This window comes from Takifugu rubripes, chromosome 16, assembly GCF_901000725.2.
Source record: "Takifugu rubripes chromosome 16, fTakRub1.2, whole genome shotgun sequence".
NCBI lineage: Eukaryota > Metazoa > Chordata > Actinopteri > Tetraodontiformes > Tetraodontidae > Takifugu > Takifugu rubripes.
Genome location: NC_042300.1, coordinates 7,068,274 through 7,084,099, shown reverse-complemented (window position 1 = coordinate 7,084,099; position 15,826 = coordinate 7,068,274). Strand labels below are relative to the sequence as shown.

The window sequence follows — 15,826 nt, the reverse complement described above, 5'->3', positions numbered from 1 at the left end:
TGACCAGTTTACCAAACTTATTTTTATTGACATGATAAAGCAATATATAAAACTTGACTACAAACATAGAAATAAAAAGAAGCCAGGATTAGTCACATGAACCTTTCTGAAGCTTCTAATTGCAAAAGTTACTAAGAAATAGATACTAATATACAGACTGTTTACAATGAATTTTCCCTCATTGAGTGACAGTTTTTAATTGCAGTCAAAGAATGGAGATCCGGTCATGGTACTCAGATCCCTACATGATTTCTGGTGATTAAAAAATGTTTCAAATTCTAAATTGTGTGGGGTGTGCTCGCGTCGCCCGACGCCAACTACATGGCCGTGTGGGCGTGCTGCGATGAGGACGGTGAGGCAGCAGCGGACGTGGACAGCGAGGAACTCGGGGGTTGCGGGGTGGAGGAGGTAGCAGAGGAAGAGGAAGTAGCAGCGGCAGCCGATGATGACGTCTCTACTATGCTGCTGTGTGTGATGAAGCGCAGTCGAAGCTTCATGGCCGGACGTAAAGTCATGATGATTTTTTCCACCTGGAGGAGAAAATAAATGTATCAACTCAGGCAGAGGTTTTTCTTTTTCATGTCAGGTCATTTCTCTATCTGAACCCAACCTGCTCCTTCACACTGTCCCCAGTGTACATATATTTAATGTGATAGAGAAAGTCACAGATGGGGTCCATGAAGCTGAGATGCTGGCAGTGTTGATCCACTGCCTGGAGCATCTCGTAGAAGGCCACGCCGATCTGAAACACAAATACAAAAAGACACAGCGTGTGTTTAGCTCACGGCCGCATGTTTCCTGGCATCTGTGGCCAAAGCGTGTCTGTACCTCCAACATGCATCGCGTCCTCTCCTGCTGGAACCGCTGCAGAAAGGGCCCCACCAGGTGATATACGTACAGCAGCTGGAACTCTGTCTGAACGATGGGCTTCAGCGTCTCTGACAGGAATCTACAAAGTGAATAATAGATGAAAGAGTTGCAAACGCTGAAATGACAGCAGGAAGGAGCCCGCGGAGGACTCCCTTACTTCGGGATTAGTGACAGCTGCCCGATGGATGAGTGGTGCCACACGGCATGTGCTAATGCAAGCACGTAGCTGCAGTTCATCTCGCTGTAGCTCTGGTGGCAGGCTGTGAAGTCCAGCAAGGCGAAGGGATAACCCGCCCACTCTGTCTCTGACGTCAGCGCCGGGGAGCTGATCACCGACACGATGCGGTCGTGGAGAACGATCCAGTACGGCTCCTGAAAGAGACCAGGAAATCTGTCTAAGTGGGGGGAATTCTTCGGAGAAATGAATAAGGCATTTTTCCTTACAGGAAGTGCTGTTATCACCAGTCCAATGGCATTCATCCATGCTGTGATGTTTTCCCTGGGAACCAGAGGTTGGCTTAAAGGTACAAGACGTCATCAATAACACAAGTCTAACACAAACACATCCAGTTATCACTGAATCACACAAACAAAACCTACGCTGATCCGCCCTCCAGATCAAATTGTTTGCTGTACCTTTTCAACACAACATTCAACAGAGCGTTGCCCACATCTTTTCCTGGCACGGCCAGAGCCATCAGCTCCACGCAGGTGACGTGCAGGGCATGGGCTGCAGGGTTGGGGAACTCATTGAACCTCCAGTCACAGTTGGGGAACGGACCTGGGGACTTTCCAGCCATGGGTGAGCGAGCGCGTTAAGGAGAGCTACAAGTATTCAAAAGAGATATATTTTTTAAGGAGGGAGCGTAAGGAAGGATATTGTCAACAAGCCGTCCAATCAGCTTGCAGTAGTACGTGTCATCAGGGATCCACACGTTGTCCTCTCTGGGGTTAATGCCAAACTTCAGGTAGGTCTCACTGAGACACCATCCTGGGCTTCGGTTGTCCTATTACGCAAATACAGTTAATACTGACGTCTCAGGGATTAAAGCACAGCATCAGGAACTACGGGCAACTGCAGCATCATGAAAGCATTCAGCAGCTGTTACCTTCAGTGAAGACATGATGGCGTGCACCAACTTCCTCTTCAGGTTGGTTCTGTCTCTGAGTTGTCGCTCGTAGTAGTGAAGGGTGTTGTACAAGTAGGTGACAGGTCGGTCTGCAGGGAATTCAGTTTTCAAATTGAGCTGGTATCCTTATTCCAAACTGTTTCTGATTGCTAGTGAGAACTCTGTTTTGCATGCTTAAGGGAATAACTCACCGTGGAACTTGTACAAGCTTCCCAGATGATCGAGAAGTGTTTCCAGAGACTTGGAAACGGGAAGAAGCTCCAGGAAGCGGTGAATGACGATGTCAAAGACAGGCAGGAAGCGCAGGCACACATTACCGAAGTAAATAGGCAGGTACTGAGGCTGGAGCTGCATGGGAGGGTTGACCTGTTCTGCAAGGCCTTCAAAGTACAGCTTCTCTGGATATTTCTGGTAAAAGAGAAATTCCGTGTGTCTCTACGGGACAGTTTCAGATGGTATTTGGTTATAAAATCAGCAGGGTGCGCTGATACCTTGTGGTAATTCATGTGCTTGTTGTGCCAGTCGCTCTGTAGCCAGTGCTCAGGCGCGTTCTCCTTCACAAAATCATTGACTCTATTTCTGAAGTCATTGGGTTTGAGCAGCAGCAGTTGGATTATGAAGTAGCAAACCTGAGCCTCGTTATTTTCGTGGCTACGCATCGCCTGGAGACAGAGGAGTGAAGGAGTGAGACAGGTCTCTCCCCCGACATACAGGAGATAAATTTAAATCCTTTCTGCTCACCAGACACAAGATGAGCCGGTCCAGAGTGACTATGTTGTACTTCCAGACCATGTCGTTGAGTATTTCAATGCATTTGTTGAGCTGCTGTCCTCCAGCTGATGTTGAAAACTCATAGACAAGGAAGTCTGCAAAGGTCCGCACGTGGGCTACCAGTGCACGGGCGCCGATGCGTTCGAGGACCCTAGGGGGACAGGGGAAAAAAATACTACTCATTACTCAGCATGTAATAAAAACATTCTATTTTTCCACTTGATCAGTTAACAACAGATGACGGTCAAACGTATAAAAACGCCCCAGACTCAGGCTAATTAGAGAAAATTGAAAATGTCAGTATCAGTGTTGAGGGGCACCACTATCACACTCACCCCCAGTATCCATTTACAGGTATCGCTGCCTTCATAGCTGTTTGCTGACCTACTGACCTCCGACCCTGCTGACCCACTCAATTCTACCGGCAGTTTATTAATAATGAAATACATCATTAATGTATTTCATTGATCTCTGCCTAGTCTCTCCTCTACCTGTTCTCCCCCTCTCCTCTCTCTCTACCCAGCCGGCCATCAGCAGGAGGGTCCCCCTATATGAGCCTGGCTCTGCTCAAGGTTTCTTCCTGTTAAAGGGGAGTTTTTCCTTGCTGTTACTTGTTGAGGGTCAGGCCCTGGCATTCTGTAAAGCGCCTTGAAACAATTTTGATTGTAACAGACACTATATAAATAAAGATTGATTGACTGATGGATTAAATAAATGTAATGAACAAACCTAAAGCCTATCTGGTTGATGTGGTCTGTCTCCAGCAGCATTTTCCACAGGAGACAGAGGAAGAGCGGAGGCGAGCCTTGCATGGAAAAGTGAGTGATGATGTCATTCTCGTTGGCCATGGATTTCCACTTCCTGTACTCCTCTTCCACATTCTTCTTCAGGTTGAACCGAGACTCTTGAGGAACGTTGTTCTGCTTAAAGAAAGCCTGAGGGAAAAGAACGAGTGCTCAATAAAAGATGGATGGAGGGGGATGTGACCAGAGGCGAGTCTGTTAGTGTCTAAGTGCACCTGAAGTGGAGCTGGGAAGCAAGACAGTGTATGAGAGGCCCAATTATGAGGCGTGAAGTTCATAATGGTCTGGAGGATGTCTTTACACCATGTTCCATGGATGGAGTCAGAGCCTGTGAAAAAATCTACACACAGACGTCAAGTTACAGGATGATAAAGTTGCTGTCAGTAAAAGGTACAAATGGAGTGGATCCAGTGAGCGTTACCAGTCACGTGTGTGGCTCTGGCCAGGGTGAGGATCAAGGCTCGGTTCAGCTCCTCGGACTCGGCTGACAGAACAGTCTTTGGGTCACTGAGGAAGCGGCTGAACTGCGGCTGCACTTCAGAACTTCCCAATGCTGTGATCAACCTCAGAGCGGTGCTCTCGACACTACAGAGGAGGGAGACGCGCTAAAAACACCTTTTAAGATTTACGAATATACCCACAAGAGTGTGAGTCTGGGACAACATTACCACAGATGCAGCTGGTTCTGGTTGGTCTGGGGAACAGCAGCCAGACTGTGCAGGTGACTGAGCAGCTGGACTCTGTAATGAGGCTGGATGTGGTGCATCCTGTAGCTAAACATCTCCAGCAACGTGTGCAGGATCCCCCACGCGTGACACTTGAACACGTTCGGCAACAACTGACCTGTTTAGATAGCACAGAAATGTTAAGAACATGCATCAACTTCCTTTATTGCATTACTTTATTAACCATTGAATTTAAATATGATCTCAACTCACTGATGAATCCTTTGATGCCCAGTGATTCAATCTCCATATACACCAGCAGCCTGCTGTACGTTTCCACCAGCGCAGGTGCCAGGGCGACGCTGGATTTAGCATGGGCTAGCTTTATTACCCGTGTAGCAATACTGTGGATAAGACTGACAGCACAGATGGGACTCAGCAACAGCGGGAGACGGTTAAATAACTCCAGCTACGTTGGACTGATTCCTCCCTGAATCTACCTCATCTTTGCGTGCACCGTGAGTGAATCCAACAGGTTCATCGGCAGCGGGGTGACAGCTGCCGATGCCATACAGTTGGTACCGGGAAGGTTGATCCTCATTGTCCCGTTCCCATAGATGGTCTCCACCAGTGCCCCCATTGGTAGGGGGAAGCACTCCGAATTGGTGCTGTAGGCATTACACAGCAGCGCAATCTTATAGTCGGACATGCCCAGCGACTTGTTACGCAGTGACTGCTGGAGGAACCTAAAACATTTACAATTTGAGACAAGAAAGATGTTTATTCTCTGGGGTGTTTTTTGATGCACAGATGCTTGAGTGTTTTGAAGATTACTCATGGTGCAGTTTCAGCGAGTGAGGGATGGGTATCTGCAGTTTGGAGTTGTCATTCTGGGCTTTCCGGTTCAGGTGGATCCAGATGCAAGTCATGGCAAAGGAATGAGTCGACTGGGGCTTGTTAATGTCTGGAACTGGAATACACTGGAGGAAGACAGGTGTTAAAGAATTTTACTGACACTGAAGACATTTAAAGATGACATGCTATACAAATACATAGATGGCGGAATGCAAGAGATCCCTTAGCAGATGTGCACCTCTTTTTCCGGGTAAAGCAGGTCAAACAGCTTCATGACAGGCAGGAAGTCTGCCAGGGCGTTCTTCTGAATGCTCCCTGATATGAACTGCAGCAAGACCCACATTAGGTGGTCTCTCCCTTTATTAAGCCCTCTTCCTGCAAGCTTAAGACAAAGGAGTCAAGAACATCGTGGGTAATCAGAATTTATCTTGGAAATCCAACAGGTTATGCTACCTCCTTTGAGGGAATTTGACTAAAAACATTCCTCTAATGCAATGTTTTAAGCACCTACGATGAAATGGTCGTTCTTTTCCGTACCTTTTGATGCAAGGACAGCACCATGTGAGGGAAGCTTGCAAACTGAAACAACACAAAGAAGATGAGCTGGGAGGAGAGGTGCTGCCACAGCAGCTGGCTGGTTCCTCCTACATCAGCATCAAAGTGTTCCTCGCTCTCGGAGCGCTCCATGGCGTACACCACCAGGTCCACCAGCTGCTCCTCCAGCACCGGGCACCGCTGCTTTTGCTGGCAGAGGAGGGGGGGGGGGGTGTTAAAGGATAAAGAAATCATTGGGCAGGAGGACAGGTTAAAAGGAGAGGGGGAAAGAAAGACGGCCAGGAACAGAACCAGGCAGAGAAAAGAACGGGGTGGAGGAAACAGAGGACAGGAGGAAAAAGGGAGAAAGACAGAATGAGGGCATGATCAATAAAATACTCCGCAGAGGCTGTAACAATAACTAGTTACCAGCATTAATTTGATTTCTTTCCATGCAGGACAACACCTCCTTCCCGCCTGTCAGTTGCACAGATCTAAATCTCCATATATTCCCTTAAATTTTACAGATAAGTTAATCGCTAAATGTTACATGATCCCACATTGCTCAGAATATTTCTCTACTGGAATTTGATCATTATAATCATCAGTTACCATTTATCAAGTTTCCTTCAGACCTTATGCAGCCATATTAAAAACTACAGACACTATAGTAGTTTCTCAAATGTAACTTTATCCATCCTGGACCGAGGAGATGGGGAATTAATCTCTGCAGTGGCTGTTGAAGTAGGACTCATCATTTCTTTTATAATATACAAGAGGGAGCACAGCACAGCACAGCACAGCTCAGAGCAGTACAACATGACAGAACAGCACAAGAAGCACAGCACCACGCACAGCAAACGACAACTGAGTTGGGAACATCTTCCTGCATGCAGGCTCAGGTCTGGGAAGATGGGAAGGAGGCGTGATCGAGAAGAGGAGCCGTGATCGCTCCTCTTCCTCCACCGCCGAACACACACAACACACAGACAGTCAAGAGAGTGTGAAGAGAAAAACAGAGAGAGATAAAGACGGATCCACGGGCATATCTTTCTGTGGGCACAGTGGACTAAAGTAAATAAATAATAATAATAATATCAGCCCAGCAGTCACCTCTCTGCATCACAAGCCTGGAAACAGTGAAGTACACCAGTGACAGCTACAAAACACAGACAGACGTAACTAAACAAACAATTCTACAGCAAATACACCTAAAAAATAAGGAGCTGGCTCCTATTTAACATCTCTTCTCTAAAATGAGTATTGTGATACATTTCAGAAATATTTTGGGCCTGTTTCTTCATTTTGCACATCCTAACAGTATAAAATACATACAAACTACCAGTGCTAGTACTAAATAATAAAACAGATTCATATTCTGGGAATGCAAGCTTAAAATCCCCCATTTTAACTTGCTCCTCCTGCTACACGCTGGTCACAACAAAGTGTATTAATTGTATTACCATCTACTTAACATCACGCCACACAGGTCAGAGTTCACTCAGCCAATCAAAAATCACTCAGCCGACCTGGGCAAATGACAGAAACATAAGAAGGAATGTGCTTCTTTAGGGGAAAATGAAAAATGGAGGTAAGCACAATACAAATTAAAAGTGTCTAAATTGAAGGAACGTATACCAAGACAACAGTGTGTTTCACGGGTGTACTGTGGCTTCGAAATGTTAGCTGAGACTGGAAACAAGACTCTGAACTCACAAAGAACCACTGACTTGCATAACCTACTTAAAAACGAATACCGGTAAGTAGAAATGAAAGAATTACTGTATTTTGATCAAGATAAAACTAATACTCAATGCGAATGGGGCAGTTTTGTCCAGGTCAGCAGGGAGCACAAAGGTTAGACATAGGAGAACCTTGCTAACGACAGGCAGAGACCAGACTACATTCACACATGCAGAGCAGCAGCGCTTGAAATGTCAATGCCAGGGTTTTCAAACGAGCAATACTTCACTTGAGCTCAGTACCTGGAACCATGAACTGAATATCTATATGTCTATATCGCAGCTGAAAGATAGCACTATTTTTGTAGTCAAATCTATTTTAGGTCTTGTTCCCGAGTTACGCGATATCAAAAGAAGGAAGCTGCAGACGCTGGGCCACAGCAAAGCAAATGTGCATGTGTGAGAAGCAAAGCTATAAAGGATTACCCAAATACAAAATGTTACTTTAATGGGCTTTGAATGCATTATCAATGCCAACATACAACACACTGACTACTAGACACACCTTTCATAACAGGCCTGGAATTCTGTTTCAGTAGATTTAAGACTGCAGGAAATAAATTACAAATATGCGGAAACAAATTATTAAAATCTTTACTTGCCCATTAAGCTGTTTATAGAACAAAAACCCTCCTCCCTCTCTCTGCCATCTTTGGGAAATACTTTGCCTGCAGGATAGCAGGATTTAGCTGGTATTTTAAGTATATCTCTATGAAACCCCTGTTGTGATCATTTCAAGCTCTGCAACAGTTCTCTTTATTCCAGCTATCCACTTTAATAATCCTTTTTTGGCTTCCAGGTTCCACGTTCTAAGGCATCTACAGCTAAAAAGCTAAGCATCCAACAGGGCTGGTTAGTTGGTAGACAACCGGGAGGAGGAACAACAACATACCTGGGCAATGTTCAGAGTCTAGAGAGCGCATGGTAGGGACAGACAAACACGACACACAACCAAAAGACAAGAGAGAGAGAGAAGGAGAGAAAGAGCAAGAAGAGAAACAAAGAAGAGAGGAGTAAGAAATCGTGAGGGGAAAGTGGAGAGACAAAGAAAGAGAAAGTGGTGACTAAGGAGCTAGGTTGTTCACTGTCTGTTCAGCACAGTTAGTGTCAACTCAGCCAGCAAACGAAGACAAAAGGAATTTGACGTTATTCGTTCACAGCTCAGCAGTGTTGATTATGCTGTTAGCAACAGATACAAAGGCAGCAGGGACAAGGAGGAGCTCGTGGAGCTTGGCTGAGTTGAAACTGGATGAACCCAACAGGGAAAACTAACACCGGTGCATTATGGGTCAGGCTCACAGCATTGGCTTGCTTCACATATAATCTCATAGAGTTGTATTACTACAACAACAATAGAGGAGCAGTGTCAAAGGGGAAATACACAAAGATGCCATACATGGAAATAAAGAACCAGGAAATATGAATAAAAGGACCAGAAAATGAGGGGAGACAATGAAGATATGATTAGGTGCGGGAAGGACTCGAGGACACTAGACAATAAGGGATGAGTGGGAAATGATGGAAGCAGGTAGGGGGAGACTTAGGTGGTGCAAATTACAGTGAATAGGCGGGGAAACAATGGCAGGTGAAAGACCTGATGCTGACGCAAAGATAAAAAAAATAAATCTTACCTGTTTATTGAGTCCTAACATGTTGCACACCATTTCTCTAGAATACGGTTGCTCTAAGACATAGCGGAGCAAGCCAGTTTGAGGCTCAAACAGTTCCTGATGTGATAAGGAAATAAATTCATCACTGTGCTTGCCCATACATGTGTCCTTTATTAATTTAAAGTCAAAAAATGTCACCTTGTCAAATGGCAGCATGCCTTTCAGAGGGAAGTGAAGAGTACTGGGGTCTAATTTCCAGGAGTTACAAATGGCGCCACTGTTATTCACTACCGGTAACAGGCTGCACCGGCCTGTAGACACAAACACACACACCCACACACGCATCAATGCATGAAGCAACTAATCACCAATCAGTACTCAAAGTAAAAGTGTGCCTCTTACCGCAGATTGAGTTAATTCTGGCTGTGGGCCGGAAACTGTCCACAAAATCTGATATCAAACTGCCAAGAAGCTTTACAGAGACAGTATAGCATAAACATAAATGTTTGTTATCAGGACCATATGCAATCGGTGCTTGCTCCATACGCACCCAATGTGACAGCTGCCCCTCTGGGTACAGTTTCCTGATTTCTGTAACAGCAAAATAAGCAGGAAGAAGGCAGGCATTTCTGTCAAGTATATACTCCACCACCTGAAACACACAGAATTAACAATTGGTGCCACCAACTCAATGTAATAAATCATATCATAATTCATTCTTGCAAGTAAACAAGAGGAAAATACCTCTCGTGCAGCTAGAAGCTGTTGGACTATAGATGAGCTGACTGTTGTAGGAATGGTTTGAATTTTATCCAAAAGTGCTTTTAACAGGTCTCGAACACCCTGGAAGAGAAAAACAGTTCCAATTATGATGCATTTTGATGTTTAAAAGCAAGTAGCTAGGCTATAGTGTACAGATTCAGCTCGTGCCGTGCTTTTGTGTTACAACACCTTATAGTCCACTCCGCCAATGATTTTGCGTATTAGTTTGAAAGTTAAAGCCCACAACTGAGTCCTTTCCCACTCCAAACTGTCTGAGCTTATAAGGGCTGCACACACCATCCTGCAGTAAAACAGAGATTTATGATCATTCACACATATTACACACTTGATCGATAATATTGCCAACTTGAGATACACAATTAAATGAAGTATAGACGTTTCACATTATCTAATGTAAATAACTCTAAACTATAATGACGCACAAGCTATAATTCATTCAATTTAACAACATTAGATGTGAATTTGGAAGCACCTGGGTGGTAACAGACTGGTCTCCACAGCCATTGCCAAACACTCATAGAGGAATGAGATCCTTTTGGGGCTGTGCTGGCTGTGAATAAACCGCACTATCCATTGTACACACTGTTCATGAGATTCCTGCAAATCCATATAAAGGTCATTAAGATGGATCAAATGGGCAATCAGCCTTTTGTATGCAAGCGTGTGAGCATCTGTGTACAGACCAGTGGTAGTGTTCCCCAGTACTGCCTGAAAGCTCCAAGACAGCTGATGAGTTTAGTCCTCTCATCTTCCGGAGTGTCCATAAACATCCTAAACACAGGACACTTTCGTTACTTTCACAAGCAGTTAGCTTAAACCTGCTGCGAGTTCACAATACATTTAAACATATTACTCAGAAAATGAATTAAAAGAAAAACACGATTTCCAAGAGCAAACACGGGATTTATTGGTATTATTTAACTCTCACCCAGCAAAGGCTTCTTCTATCATCACGGTTTTCTAGAGAGACAAAAGAAATTAATTTAAAAAATCTCTTGGATTTTCACCTCTACTCAATGCAATGTAAAAATTAATGTTCATTAAACTATTTAGTTGGTTAAATGATATCCAGCTACACAGTTACATACGTGCATTACATGATATAATTCCTAAGAGCGTTGTATCTTTATTTATTTGCAGAAACACATCAGGCTTCTAAATTAACAGAATAGAAGTGGCTACTATTTTCGGAAATGCTAACCCATGTTAGCGGAACATAAAGATGCCAATTACCACAACATCTTCAAAGATGCTCTGAAGCTGCGCTTCCATCGACAGTGCCATTTTTGCACAGAAACGCCAATTTCTAGGCCGCCATAGAAGAAAATAAATATTTATTTTAGTTGGCGCAGACAATGTATTCAATAATCGAACTGCTATCCGATGCTAACAAGCGCCGGACCGAATGCGCCGAGAAACGCGCAACTGCAAAAACAGTCCGGGCGAATCACGGAAACACGGGCTGCAGCGTTCTGCTTCAAGAGGTGACCATGCTGTTCTTTGAATTATTTTTTCCCCTTTAAAATCGACTTTAGTATAATGTACTTTAAAGTAAACTGTTTGTTTACAGACGTTATCGTATGTTAATAAAAATGGGTTTCATACAACGCAATCCCCTATAATCATCGTTGAAATTACTGGAATCGTTTCAACAAGTCAGATATCTCCTCCGCTCCCGGGCGGTTGCGCGCGTCCTCGAGGTGTTATGCGCACAAACGGGTACAGTCACATACCTTTCCACACAGAAAAATGTAATGGGTTCATCCTCCCCGCCGTAAATCCTTTATCGGTGTGCTGTGCTGCTGTGCGGTACGGAACTTTCTCTGCGTTGGATTCAAATGCCAGTGTCGTTTCATTATTATTTCCGTTTTTCATTTGTTAATTTTCTCTTTTTGGGTTCTTTTCCACTTTTATGTCGCATCTTTGGCTACCAGGGGACAAATCTTTGAAATGTTGGGACAACATCAGTAACATCAGACAGAGCCCCAAACAGACATGTGGAAGACGGTTCTCTTGCTCAGTCTCGGGGCTCTTTGGTGCACAGGTATGACCGCTCTGCGGTATCGTTACCGTTTTATAATTGCAATTGCATGTATATTTAACGAATTACAAAATTATTAGTTTTATCATAGTGCTATTTTAGTATTCCTTGCTTGTACTGTTCATTTTTTATCAAAATGACCATGACTCTGGAATAAAGATATATTTTCTTACCATATTGTTTGTTGGTTATAAAATATTTCATTGTTTAAGCAATGATGTTGTCATTTGAGCTCTATTATAAATAAAACCTTGTTTTCCTTAGTTTTCTTGTGTTTTATGCAAGTTAACAATGTTTGACACATATAGCCAGCAATGGCGTTATGCATGTCACATGTGTTATCTACCAGTAAGCACAGGCTTGTCAGAGTTGTTAATAAACTTTGTACTTTGTTAATGTGTCAATATTTTACTCTGCCAGGTGAATGAATAATTATGTTTTGCTTTGTTGTTGTTCCCCTTAGTCTCTGCCTCTCTGCCCAGCCCCACCAGTGTCATCATCTCCTCTGTGAACCTGAGAAATGTACTGGAATGGACCCCAGGAAATGGCACCCCGGGTGATGCGATATTTACAGTCCAATATGCAGTGTAAGGTTTGGAAGATGAAATGTGATTTTTGGTTTCTGGCTTTTCTAGGGTTAAGTCAAATTAAAGACCATTTTGCCACCCATATTGGAACTTTCCAGTAATGAAGGACTGGAGGGGGAAGGGGGAAGGGGGGAGTGGCAGATACACAAAACAATAATGTAACAAGAGCCAAAAAACAAAGTCGAGGTTTGACGCTTGAGGGGAAGCAGTATAGTGAGTTGATTGTGCAATGTTGACTGATGCGTGTTTTAGATCCGTTTTCGTCTTTCTTTTGTGCAGTTATGGGGACAGTGATGCGGACAGCAAAGGGCGACGGGTGCGCTGGAGGGTGGTGCAGGGGTGTGTAGAAGTAGCGCAGAGCTGGTGTGATCTGAGCAACGAGACGTGGGACCTTGAGCATGGATACTATGCTAGAGTTCGTGCTAAGACCAGACGAACATCCTCCACATGGGTCTTTACGCGAAGATTTGACCCAAAATCAGACAGTAAGAATTAGAGCGATTTTGGCTCTACAATTTTTTTGAAGTTGCACATTTGTACTGAATTATTTGTAAAATCATTCCAAAATATGAAAAAAGCATTTATTATGCTCACATTCTCTGTCCATAATGTGATAACGTTATAAAAATACATTACCAGCAGGCCTTACTTTGATTTAAAATTTCCAAAATATATCTAAATAATTTTTGTCCCGTCTTTTAGCTACCTTCGGTCCTCCACTGGTGACTATTGAAATAGAGAACAACAGTGCCATCATCACAATAAAGGGACCAATGAGGTATCAGCCGAAAAACCACATGGCAGTTGTATCCATGGCAACGCTATACCCCCAGATGTTGTACAACCTCTCTGTTAAGAATACCTACCATGGCGAGACGGTGAGTATAAAAGTCAGACCAAGCTGTCACATTTGCCAATAGAACTGATAAATCTCCATGTGTGTGTTTATAGAGCCATTTCAGACTTTCCTCTGGTCTGTACAAGCACCTCCTGTCAGACTACAACACAGAGTACTGCTTCTCTGTCAAGGCCAAATTCCTCGTCATGCCCATCCAGTGCCAGTCATCAGAATGGCAGTGCATAACCACGCCTCAAGGTATTTTCCACCTGGTGTGCCAGAGCAAATATTGCCTTTCCTTCTGAGCAATTACAGTTTAGAGTTGTTGACTCAAGTGTAAATGTTGACTATGTCATTGTAAACTTATCTGGTAGGTTTTTACGTGACACAGACATGAATGTGTAACATATTTTCATTCATCTCCTTTCTCCCTGTCTATCTCCAGATCCGCTGGTCAGTCAGCTGCAGTGGGTGATTATGGGTATTGTGGTCCCCTTTCTGTGTGTGTGTGTTATAGTGGTGATTGGCCACATTCTCTACCAATACCTGATGGGAATGGGACAAAAGACACCATATACACTGGTAATACGAACAACACGGCTGTTTAGCACGAATGCATTAGCATTTAAACCACATTTAGACATTTTAGAAACGTTAAATATGTATTAACAGCTTGGTCAATTAAAATAAATGTGCAAATCTTAGAATGTCTCACTATGATATAACAACCTTCAACAAAGAAAACAACCGTTTTAAAAACCACCAACTGTTGTTGCCTCAGACTCTTTTCTGCATTTTGTTTGCCAAGTAAAGAAAGCATGTCTAATGCGTGGCGATTGAGGGAGTGCCGTGCTATGGAGAAGTTGCTCTTAGCATGTATTTTGAGTTTAAGTATACCTTCTGAATACCTCTTTTTCCTCAACATCTAGGACCAAGGTATTTTTAATCAGCCCTCTCTGGCGTTTCCTCTTGAGAAAATCAACCTTAACGCCATCAATGACATCGCGCCAGCAGACCCTATGCCGGACCAACACTTTGAAGATCCCCCTCCCCAGTACGCCAGATATCTGCCCCCACAGCTGCCGTATGACTGTGGCCATCCATCCATCGACTATAGTTTTGTGTTTTCACCATCTACAAGTTGCAGACAGGAAGAAAGAATGAGAGGGCGTGTCAATGATGAAGGTGGGAATAATCTGAACCATCAGAAGCATCACTCTTCTGGAGTTTATGCTCCTCAGGCAACATCTTCCTGCTTGGGGAGGTCATTCCATGCAGACCTGCCGGAACACTCAGCATCAGCAGAGCTGAGCGCTCCAGAACAGGCTGGGACCCTCCATATTCCCCTAAATCAGAAGGGAGATAAAATTACAGTTTCAGGGATGGAAGAAAAAAATGCGAATGAGCTGGAACCCCTTCTTTCTGTTTACGCTGCTCACAACACCAAATGCATGGCCGCCGCCCACTCTGAGCAGTCTGACTTCAGATTGGCGGATGACTTAAGGGCTATGGGTTTAGAAGAAACAGAAAAGGATGGTGGCGGGCATGCGGAGGGGGAGGAGCAAGAGAGAGAGATTATTTTTATTGACTGGGATCCGAAGTTGGGCAAACTTGTGCTTCCAGAGTTGGCAAAGTGGATCGACAGTGGAAATGAGCCGGAAAATGGAGGGGAGTCCAACGAAGGGGGGGAGGAGGAGGGGAATGTGATGGAGGGGGCGCTGTTGTTGGGGGATGTGTTTGTGAGACAGGCGTCTGAAGAGGAGGAGCAGGCACCAAGAGAGCCGGAGAGAGACCCAGAAGGAGGAGGGGAGGGGCCCGATATTCTGGCCAAATGGAATTTGGTGTTCCCCTCAGATGATTAAATGTGTTCAGCGCTGTTAGTTTTGTTGTTTTGATAGTGTATTTTTATTTAAAAAAAGAGATGAATTCTAAAATGAATTCTGTTTCATGGTACAAACTGTGACTGTTCCAAAGCTGCTGTGATGTTTGGTTACGTGTTAATGTTTAGGTGGTTTTCGTTAATGTTTCCTTGCCAATTGTTATTGCTGCTGACATTGAGTTAGAGCACTTCCTTGTTTTCTTTGAACATATTGCTCTCTGCAGAACGTGTTCTGCCTCAAACTGTGCCATCCATTGGTCGCAGTGTTCGGTCTTTATTCTCCGTCACATGTGCAGGTTAAACCAGCAATTCTAATTCATATACAGATGTACATACACAGGAATATTTTGTAGTGTTGATATTTTCCTCTGGTGTCAGTGTCATGTAACAGTGGTGACAATGTTTTTACCGTTTGATCTTCCTCAATTTTTTTTGGCCTATTCACTAAATTAAAACTTTTTATCTTTCTGTTACTTTTTTAAAAAACAGCTTAGGTTGTCAACCACACTCATTTGGAGATTATGTCTGTTTTCTTATATATAAAAGGTCAGTTTATTGGCTTAGTTTTTACAGAAATTCAAAATATGTATGGATATTCTGAGATTGGTTTCCTTTTTCTTACTTTGAGAAATAAAATTTTTCCAAGAATGTCTGTTATTTTAAAGAAATTATACACCTGCTGATCAAAATGTGCAAATATAAGTTTAAGGTAGTTTAG

General features: G+C 43.7%; 2 protein-coding genes across 6 annotated transcripts; one reads left to right on the top strand and one right to left on the bottom strand.

Moving 5' to 3' along the window:
* med23 (mediator complex subunit 23) lies at nucleotides 1–11,448 on the bottom strand. Of its 4 annotated transcripts, XM_029849693.1 has the most exons (32): nucleotides 11,369–11,448; nucleotides 10,997–11,069; nucleotides 10,692–10,723; nucleotides 10,447–10,534; nucleotides 10,236–10,360; nucleotides 9,932–10,043; nucleotides 9,725–9,823; nucleotides 9,531–9,632; nucleotides 9,383–9,452; nucleotides 9,179–9,291; nucleotides 9,002–9,097; nucleotides 8,263–8,280; nucleotides 5,632–5,838; nucleotides 5,333–5,476; nucleotides 5,074–5,219; nucleotides 4,740–4,985; nucleotides 4,513–4,655; nucleotides 4,243–4,417; nucleotides 3,996–4,159; nucleotides 3,790–3,914; nucleotides 3,501–3,706; nucleotides 2,742–2,922; nucleotides 2,492–2,662; nucleotides 2,192–2,408; nucleotides 1,980–2,089; nucleotides 1,751–1,877; nucleotides 1,507–1,672; nucleotides 1,315–1,387; nucleotides 1,028–1,242; nucleotides 829–949; nucleotides 611–742; nucleotides 1–530 (listed from the first exon to the last, which is right to left on the bottom strand). In XM_029849693.1, the coding sequence occupies exons 2-32, from the start codon at nucleotides 11,045–11,047 to the stop codon at nucleotides 318–320; spliced, it is 4,188 nt and encodes a 1,395-aa protein (XP_029705553.1). In that variant the 5' UTR covers nucleotides 11,048–11,069; nucleotides 11,369–11,448; the 3' UTR covers nucleotides 1–317. The 4 variants fall into 4 exon arrangements, with proteins under 4 accessions (XP_029705553.1, XP_029705552.1, XP_029705554.1 ...); XM_029849692.1 differs by lacking the exon at nucleotides 11,369–11,448 and having other exon boundaries at nucleotides 10,997–11,209; XM_029849694.1 differs by lacking the exon at nucleotides 11,369–11,448 and having other exon boundaries at nucleotides 1,315–1,369; nucleotides 10,997–11,209.
* On the top strand, nucleotides 11,193–15,756 carry il20ra (interleukin 20 receptor, alpha). Of its 2 annotated transcripts, none has more exons than XM_011611973.2 (8): nucleotides 11,193–11,247; nucleotides 11,698–11,807; nucleotides 12,268–12,391; nucleotides 12,671–12,876; nucleotides 13,094–13,269; nucleotides 13,343–13,487; nucleotides 13,675–13,811; nucleotides 14,159–15,756. In XM_011611973.2, exons 2-8 carry the CDS (start codon nucleotides 11,759–11,761, stop codon nucleotides 15,089–15,091), a joined length of 1,770 nt encoding a protein of 589 aa, XP_011610275.2. In that variant the 5' UTR covers nucleotides 11,193–11,247; nucleotides 11,698–11,758; the 3' UTR covers nucleotides 15,092–15,756. The 2 variants fall into 2 exon arrangements, with proteins under 2 accessions (XP_011610275.2, XP_003971670.2); XM_003971621.3 differs by lacking the exon at nucleotides 11,193–11,247 and adding an exon at nucleotides 11,460–11,572.
* The last annotated feature ends 70 nt before the right edge of the window (nucleotides 15,757–15,826 follow it).